Source organism: Notothenia coriiceps, unplaced genomic scaffold (genome assembly GCF_000735185.1).
Source record: "Notothenia coriiceps isolate Sejong01 unplaced genomic scaffold, NC01 NC01_scaffold00004485, whole genome shotgun sequence".
NCBI classification, from domain to species: domain Eukaryota; kingdom Metazoa; phylum Chordata; class Actinopteri; order Perciformes; family Nototheniidae; genus Notothenia; species Notothenia coriiceps.
In genome coordinates, this window is record NW_011337186.1 from 154420 (window position 1) to 163174 (window position 8755).

The 8755-nt window shown below is 41.6% G+C and overlaps 1 protein-coding gene across 1 annotated transcript in view; it reads right to left on the reverse strand.

Annotated features, from left to right (window-relative positions):
* LOC104942356 (phospholipase D1-like) overlaps positions 1-3836 on the reverse strand; it is a 17360-nt gene extending 13524 nt beyond the window's left edge. Inside the window, exons 1-2 of the mRNA XM_010767570.1 lie at positions 3369-3836; positions 2658-2827 (exon numbers count right to left, since the gene is read on the reverse strand). Of these exons, the coding sequence (XP_010765872.1) occupies positions 2658-2827; positions 3369-3552 (354 nt within the window). The 5' untranslated portion in view covers positions 3553-3836. The remainder of the gene's footprint in view (positions 1-2657; positions 2828-3368) is intronic.
* Positions 3837-8755: the final 4919 nt, after the last annotated feature.

Here is an 8755-nt window from a genome sequence, read left to right on the forward strand (position 1 = left end):
GCAGACAGAGGGAGGCAACTGAAGGAAGGCTTAATATTCAAAACGTCCACATCTACAATCTAAATGAATCACCCAGCGAGAGCTTGTTAAATCTCACAGTGTGCTCCCCACCACTTCAAGTTTGACGAGAACTGTTCATCATCTCCTACAGCCAAAAAAAACATTCCAGCGCTGATCCTAAATTAAAAAATAATAATTTCCTCATCCTGCTGCCACCACGGCACGTTTACTCCCACACAGCACGGAACCCTCTACCAGCTTGAATACAGTCGACAGGTTGCAGACTGGCTCAGTGTTTTGCTCTCATCAACAAGGAACACCATAACACGCTGAAATGCTTACGTACACTGAAAACAGGGAGAATTAATTCAATAAATGAAACAGGAGAATTATTTTGTAATCAGAGCAAAAGAAACATACAGCCAAAGGAAGGATTGTAAAAATAATCCACCATGTTCCTCTTTCTATTACAACATCAAGATCAGATCACAGCACAAGAGAAAAGATAACAAGGGGCGAGAAGGGCACAAAACTAAACTCCTATTAAAGGTCTCAAGGGCACATTCCTTTGCTTTGTGTTGGAGTACAATCACCCAGACAGAGCGAGAGGAAGGGAAAAAGAAAGGAAACATGTAGCGAAATACGACTACACCATTCCCAGTTATAAAGCAGATTCATAAATGGATGTATATATTCTGTATATAATACGGTTTTGTTCAAGATTTTTCGATGAAAAGCGCATGCCTGCTGGTCCAAACTCTAGAGTATACAAAAAACTGTCCACCCACCAAATATGAACACATTGTGTCTTTCTTTGTTTGAACCAAAAAAACAAGCTAATGTGTAAAAATGCGTCTTTAAAAACGTTTTGGAATCAAGCTCTGATTGCAAGGCGACTGCGCTTGCTGAACTTCACACCATGCCAGCAGGAGGAGGATAACAGCAAAACCTCCTGTTAATATAACACAAAAAAAACAGATAGAGATTTAACCTTGAGTGAAATTTAACAGCAAATCGTGTTGGATAGATTCTTTGGAAGCTTGCACAGAGCCAGACTGGTGCTTCCCTTTTTTTCCAGTTTATATGTAAGCTAAGCTAACTGTCTCTTGGTTCTAAGAATTCAACATGAATGCATAAAGTACCACAAAGGCTAACCATTCGAACTTTCATCTAACTCGCAAAGAAGGTTAACAAACTATACTAACACTATTCTCAGCTTGTATTGTGCTCCATTTCCCCACAAGTCAACTCAATGTGACAAATACGTGTGCATTTTGTGTGTACCGGATACGTCTTTCCTTCTGAGTGTTTTTGTGTTCACTACACTCTGTGGATGTAAATGTTAAATGATCTGACCTGCGGGACGGCAGCGGGATCCTCATGAGGGTTCTTGTACGTCTGCAGCCCCTCTTTTTGGTGCAGCCTCCATGACGAATGTGTTCTCCTTCCTCTTAACCACTCCAGGTAAACTCACCATGCTCCAGCTCGATCTTAACACTGGCGGCAGGCGACTACATACACACACACACAACCATTGGGGCGGGACACCATGAGTTTAATAACATCAGTGCAATTATAGGATGTGGCATTGTCCTTTGGAAAAATGCTATTTAGAAGCAAAAATACTTGTAGAGTTGGCAGCATCTTTTCGATTGGTAACTATTTGAAACAACATCTAAGACGATGCATCGCTTTCATCTTTGCACATTGACAATTAAACCTAATTCAACACATAAAAAGACTTGTTTACTAAAGCTTGTTTATAGCTCATTATAGGTCCCATGTCACGGCCCATTTCTACTGATCATAATTCCATTGTTGAGGTCTACTAGAATAGATTTATATTGTGCAATTTTCCAAACTCACATTGAGTCTCTCATACAGCATCTCTTATAAGTACTGTGTATTCACTCTCTGTCTAAACGCTTGTTGGAGCTCCTGATGGAGCTCCTGCCCCCCCCTCCCTATGAGCCCTGCTCTGATTGGTCAGCTCGCCCACTCTGTTCTGATGAGTCCACCACCTTTACAGCGGAACATCAGTGATTATGTGTTACAATGGCATTTGATAGCAACTAGAAAATGACACCAGTAATGACAAACAGATGAGAATGTTGCGTGGGGTCTGGGTGCCGTGTTGGCGGGACGTTGCGGGACGACAGTGTGAGCTGGCTTGCTGGTGTGGTTTCCTGGTTGCTGCGGGACGGTGGGACGACGGGACACGGCGAGGCCCGAGCTCGAGCTCGACCGGAGCACACGCACACACACACACACCCGCAGCCTGTCCATTTGGGGTCGTCGTTACGTCACTTGGTTCCCGTAAGAAAAAATGGAAAAAGAAAAATCTCCAAAGGGGACGGGTAATAACCGGAAAAGCATGACATGGGACCTTTAAACAACTTACAGCACTTTCAATGGTTTGGCTTATTTTATGCACATTTTTCTTGCTGTTTTGAATTTGTATCTATGATTTATTGGAGTTATTGTAAGTCCCTTTAGATAAAAGCGTCAGCTAAATGTAATCTAATGTAATCAAGAGCATCTTAAGACTAAACATCTGATACCTATATTTTCCAACATAAAGTATTTTAGAACGTAAAAGAAAAGACAGTAATGTTTGAATCTCTGCTAAATGTTGCCATACAGACTGTGTGCAGTACCTTGTTGACACTCCTCTGGTGCGACAGGTTGAAGCGGTCCTGTGCGGCGGTGAATCTCTCCACCTCCAGTATCCGGGCGGTGATGGGCACAGTGGGAAGGTAGACCTTGGCGTTGGCCTCCTTGAAGCCCACTGTGGCATACACCGCTGAAAATGGGATACGACAGTCCCCTAGGAGGAGGAGAGAGGAGGGTGGTTAGCGTGTTTTTTTTTTTTTTCGTGTTCCCGCATGTAGGAGTTGTTCAGGCGGCTTTGGAGCGAGTAGGCTGCATTACTGAAAACTCGGCTTTTGTTCAAGATTTTTACTTTGCAGTGTTGGGTCAAATGTTTCTGCTTCTCTCTGGTAAAGTTTGTACGGTCTAAATTATGTAAAGGATAAATCCACTCTCAATGCGAGTGCACTTTCCTTCAGTTGGCTTGTCTTCCTCTCAGTTTTCTTACATTTCCCTGGGTACATCCCTATTAGTCAAGTCACACACTTATTGTTTTGGCGCATATGGTCATATAAATATAGCTCATGCAAAATTAATCTGGTTAATAGTCTGCCAAATTCAATTTCCTGGAAGTGAATCTCTGGAGAATAATGAATCATCTCAAAATCTGAGCTGTTTTACTAAGAAAACTGAGTCTTTATTATTGCTATATTTCCGTATGTATCATCTTAGTTTTCTGAGAATCACACAGACAGAACATTACGTAAACACAAACACACCCAAGTAGCCTCCATCATACTCGATCTCCTCTCCCTCCCCCATGTCCAGCTCTCTGGTGTCCAGGCTCTCCACCAGTTCGGCCATGGTGATTCCGTCGTGAGCGTCGGGGTCCGATGTGGCGTCAGACACCTCAGAGGTGACCAGGTTTAGGCTACTGGTTGTAGGCGGAGCTTTTCCCAGCATGCTCAGCAGTTAAGCCCCAGAGCAGGGCGAGCCTAGAGGAGATACACAATCAAATTAAAACATTGTATACTGTGGGATAAATTAAACATCCTTGTGGGTGTTCTTGTCTAAATGACTGTTTCCTGAGAGTTCATACACTCCCACAGCATGACCGTCATTTGACTTTTAACCTTCCACCATTTACTGAACATGACCGGTTACACAAGACCCTTGTGTGCTGTTATGATAATCCCATATGGATCACAAGAATGCACAAACTTAGGCACATACTGTAGACCCATCTGAAACACTCTTCAAGGTCACATGTGGCCATAACACCAGACACAGCGCCACCAGGAAGAAAACAGTTCAGAGCTAAAAGTCAGATCACAGAAATTAGCTGTGTTTGTCATCATTATTATAAACAGTTTTGAGACTACCCTTCTTGGAAGCATCTGCATTTGTTACATTTCTAAGCCTGCATCTTCTTACTTTGTTCTTATAGCCACGGTCATCTGTGTTTACCATTATCCCTGAAGTCTGGTCTAAAATACCAAGAGGCGTGTGATGAATTCAATCTCTGCACTTCATGCATCCTTGAGAACTGAACGCTTTTCTCTGCAAGGCTTTCAAATCGTCTCGCAACATATGCTGAATGTCAATATCATTCACCTTTGCCCCTCCTAAAGAAAATTGCCTTTTGACAATCTAATATCTAAGTATTCTGTGAGTAGTAATAATTAAATTAGCAGTTTTTTGAAAAGATGAAAACGATCATTGTTCAGCACTGCCACATGCATACGTTTTGTTAGCTCTGATAGCACATAGCGCCTGGGTGCAGCACTTGCAAAAAATGTTGTTTTGAGAATTATTTCTGGGGTGTGCGGTGACCAGTATGTTGAAGGTCAGAGGGGAAAAAAGCATTGCTGTAAATAATTGATTTTTGCTGTAAATAATTGATTTTTCTCAAAATGTTGCAGCCAGGTTGAACAACTGACATTGAGCTCTTCTCCCCATGAGACAGAGATGCGTCAATCACTTCAGTTTGTTAATAGCAATATGACTGAACTCCCGCCAACTAGGGATGCCAGAAACTGACCATGATCAAATTCGAAAATCGGACAGCCCTGGCGAATATTAATCGATTATTCGCCGCAACAATTTCCGATTATGGAGACTGTAACGAATATTCGAAAAATCGAATAATCGCTGGCATCCCTCCCGCCAACCATTACCCTCCCTTCCACTCTGCACACATCAAGTGCTGATGCATGTCTTTGGAAATGATTGCTGGATAAGTAACAGATGGAAACATGGGTCCCTCACCACCTGCGTCGGTGACTTCAGAGACATTCCTAAGACATCATCTAATTAAATCCAGTTAATGACAAACCAACTTTCTGACTCACCTCCGTTGTTTATTAATGACTCACACACTGAATGCATCAGCTGATAACCTCCTCTCCAGTCACATCATTACAGATTCATCTTTATTGTCTTCATTGTCAGTTTCCACATGCCTAAAACAACCTCAAGTAAATCTAAAAGTTGATGGCTACACAAGAGCGTTGAGAAATTGTGCAAGGCATAATCCAAATAGTCGATTAATCGTTTGATTAATCGATAGATTAATCGATTATCAAATTAGTCGTTTGTTGCAGCCCTATTAAATACTGGTTTTACAGTTCAGTGTACGATAATTTAGCAACTTATTGCTTTACTGCTGTTGAATAAACCCTATATTGCTAGTGATTCTATTAAAACTATGATTTGCAATCTTTTTGATTCCAATTACAATAATCTTTTTGTTATAATTGTAAAACACATCTTGACATCCATCAGCAATCAATACAACGTATAATCCAACACAAAATAGAAGAAATCTGGACCTATTCCATTTATTTTTATACAACAGCATCTATTGGGACTGCATTGATGTCATCAAGAGCCATGAGGCGCTTTCACACCGGAGTACTTTTCCCAGGAATAGTTCCGATAGTTCCTGGGATTTTGCGTTCACATCAAAAAGATCTGGAACTCGAACTTTTTTCCGGGAACCTTTTCACCCCTTTTCAGTCCCCGCTAGAGAGGTGGTACTTTCCTGGGGAGGAAAAGGTTCCAATTTCTGATTGGCTGGGCGAATTGCAAACCACGGCCCTAAAACTCCGAACATTTTTGTGAGGCCGCCATTTTATTTGCTGGCATTAGCATTATTAGCATTAGCCCAGCGCACCAACGGAGAGAGACTAACTTATGGCAACACAAAAAAAAACATGGGGGCGGTGGAGATGAGGAGGTGTCGGCGTTCTGGAGATTTACTCGGAAGCCAGCCCCCAACTCCGGGGACTTCCGGCCGGGGACTTCGGGTGGCAGTATACGCCCTGAAGTTGTTTGCGGCCTGCCAGTAAACCCAAAGCAGAAGAAGAAGAAGTGACGCCAGCGGCTTCATTTGCCTAATCGTCCCTCAGGGACTTATTCCGGTGTGAACGCGATCTGCTCTTTAGTTCATCAGAACTAAAGAGTTCTGATGAACTAAGTACTGGGAACTAAGTATGGCAAAGTACTTGGTGTGAAAGCGCCTATTGACTTCAATACATAATTTTTCCGAAGTAAGGTCCCATGGATGTCCACCGGAAAGGGAGGGACTTTGCCTCTCTAAATAGTGCTTCCGGGCCAGCGGGCCATTTATAATGTCTAGCCCTGCAATGTTTTTATTTTGGTAGATACCAGAATACATGACACAATGAATATTTGTAATATATTTCTGTTCTCTGGTTTAAATAATCATACCAGTATAATGTATGCTGGTCACCTGGAATCCTAGTAAGCTTCCAGCATGGTACATTTAATACTATTATTACAAATAAGCTGGTGATAGATGGATGCTGGTGACCAGCCCAGCATACCAGCATACCAGCATACTATGCTGATTTTTTTAGCTGGCCAGGATGGTTGGTTTAGCTGGTGCACCAACTAAACCAGCTAACCAGCTAAACCAGCCAACCATTCCAGCCTAATGTCTACTGGCTGGTCAGGCTGGTTGACCAGGTTGACCAGCTTGACCAGCTAAGTTGGTCTAAGCTGTTTTTTTCAGCAGGGACTGGTATTATTTCTAAAATTAGTTTGTCTTGTTAAGCCCCATGCTCCCACCCGCGGGGAAAAAACGCAACATCTTGCAAGAAACAACGTCTGAGGGCTTCTTAACATTTAACAAACTATGAATGTGTCATATCCACTTAACGGGAAGAAACTCAGCTAACTGACGATATGCACAATTTTTAGCCAAGCAAAACACAACTCTAACGCCGAGCCTCTGAATTAGCGTTGAGCACTTAGCACAGAACTCACGGTAGAAACACTCCACCACTTATCGGATCTGCACAAACAAAACATCAGCTAGCAAGCTGAGATTCCAGAACTATTAGTATCATCACTGAGCGACCAGAGCTCGCCAAACCAGAAAACACACAACGTAGCTTTACGGCGCAAACACGCTAACAGTCTTACTTTTGCTGTTGTTCTGATCAAAAGTTGTGTTCAATGGCATCAAAACGATAAAAACGCAGCTGAAGGTTAATCCAATGGTTAATCCAATCTGTCTGTGTCACTTTGAAATGATCACTGATAATCCATCTTCATATTTACAAGTTTGAGCCTAGGTTTCAGGTTTCAGTTTTCAGAGCGTAACATAGCTTTCGACTGCTTGCGCATCACTGACTCCTCAATGGTAACGTGTGTGTGTATCTGGAACTTCCCCCTCGATTCTATTGGCTCTAACGGTTCAAAAGAGATGTTAATCACCAAAATCGACCAATGGGTTCCAGAGAACCCAAATGTGTTTTTTTTTGGTGCTAAATCTCTCTAAAAAGGTCCAATGTCACTTGTTTTGCATCAATCTTGATACAGGGTATACTTATATGTTATAGTTTGGATTCCTAAAGCTTTTCGTCTACCATCCCATCATCCAAGGGTGGTTTTCACTATAAGTAATGTGTTTTTGGACGGACACTATAATTTAAATTGTTTTACTATGTTCAATCTGAATTTACTTTAAAATAAAAACAATTCTATATTGATTCTGACTTTTCTACAGCCAACTCAAAGGCTTATATTTGCTTTGAGAAAAAACATTATTAATTTACCCCTTTTAGAAGTGAAGTTATGGTCATTTGTTCTGGGAATGTTATTTTCGAGCCTGAGGCCTGAAAAACAGGCTCGGGGCTTAACAGGTTAAAAAAAGAAGAAGATATTTATCATCTACGTCATGAAACACTGTGAACATTAGTATTATTCCTTATTCCAAAGAAAGCGTGTTGTTGCAAACCACAGAATTCTTAATAAAAATACAAAATGCAAATGTTGAACCATGAATATGACATTATGCAAAACGTTCACAAACAAGCAGAAGCACACACCGAGAATAACCGCACGTTCATTTTATGAGCAGCTTCTCCACGTCTGTCATTCACTTCAGAGACCTAACCTAATTAAATCCAGCAAATTACAAACCAACTTTCTGACTTCAGTAGTTCATTAATGACTCACTCACACTGAATCAGTTAGCTGATGACCTCCTCCTCATCCAAATAATTTAATCACATGTATTTAATGACGTATTGTCTACTCACATACTAATTATCAAGTGCCTTGCTGTGTATACTAGTTTTAGATATTCTGTCAATGCTGTGTGTGGGAAGGTGAATGACTGCACTGACTGCACCCATAGGAAGGAGTTGGTGATGCAATTTGATTTGTAAGACACCATGCTGAGTAAGAGCGTTCAAGGCTTAGCGTCACACACACATCACTTCAGTCAGCCCCTATGAAATGGAAATGATGCATCCACAGTGTGCAGTGACAGAAGGATTCAACGCAGTATGCACACAGCTTTTTGACTGCACATACAGTCAAAAAGCTTCAAAGACAAACTAGGGCAAATGTCAGGCATATTGATGTTTACTTTGAGTGAAGGAACATGGACGAACTGTGCTCGGCTCTCTGTTTTAGTCTCACTGTAACATCACCGAAACACCACTGAGAACACACAGTTTATTCTGCATAAAAAGCCTGTTTCAATTGAAATGCCAAAAAACTGTTAAACCTGTTTAATTCATCATGCATTCGCTTCACTACTGCCCCAAAATGTCCTGTATTACTAAGACAGGATACAGACAGGGTGTGGAGGTTAAACATTGCTTCACAGCTACGATACATCTTTTAAAGT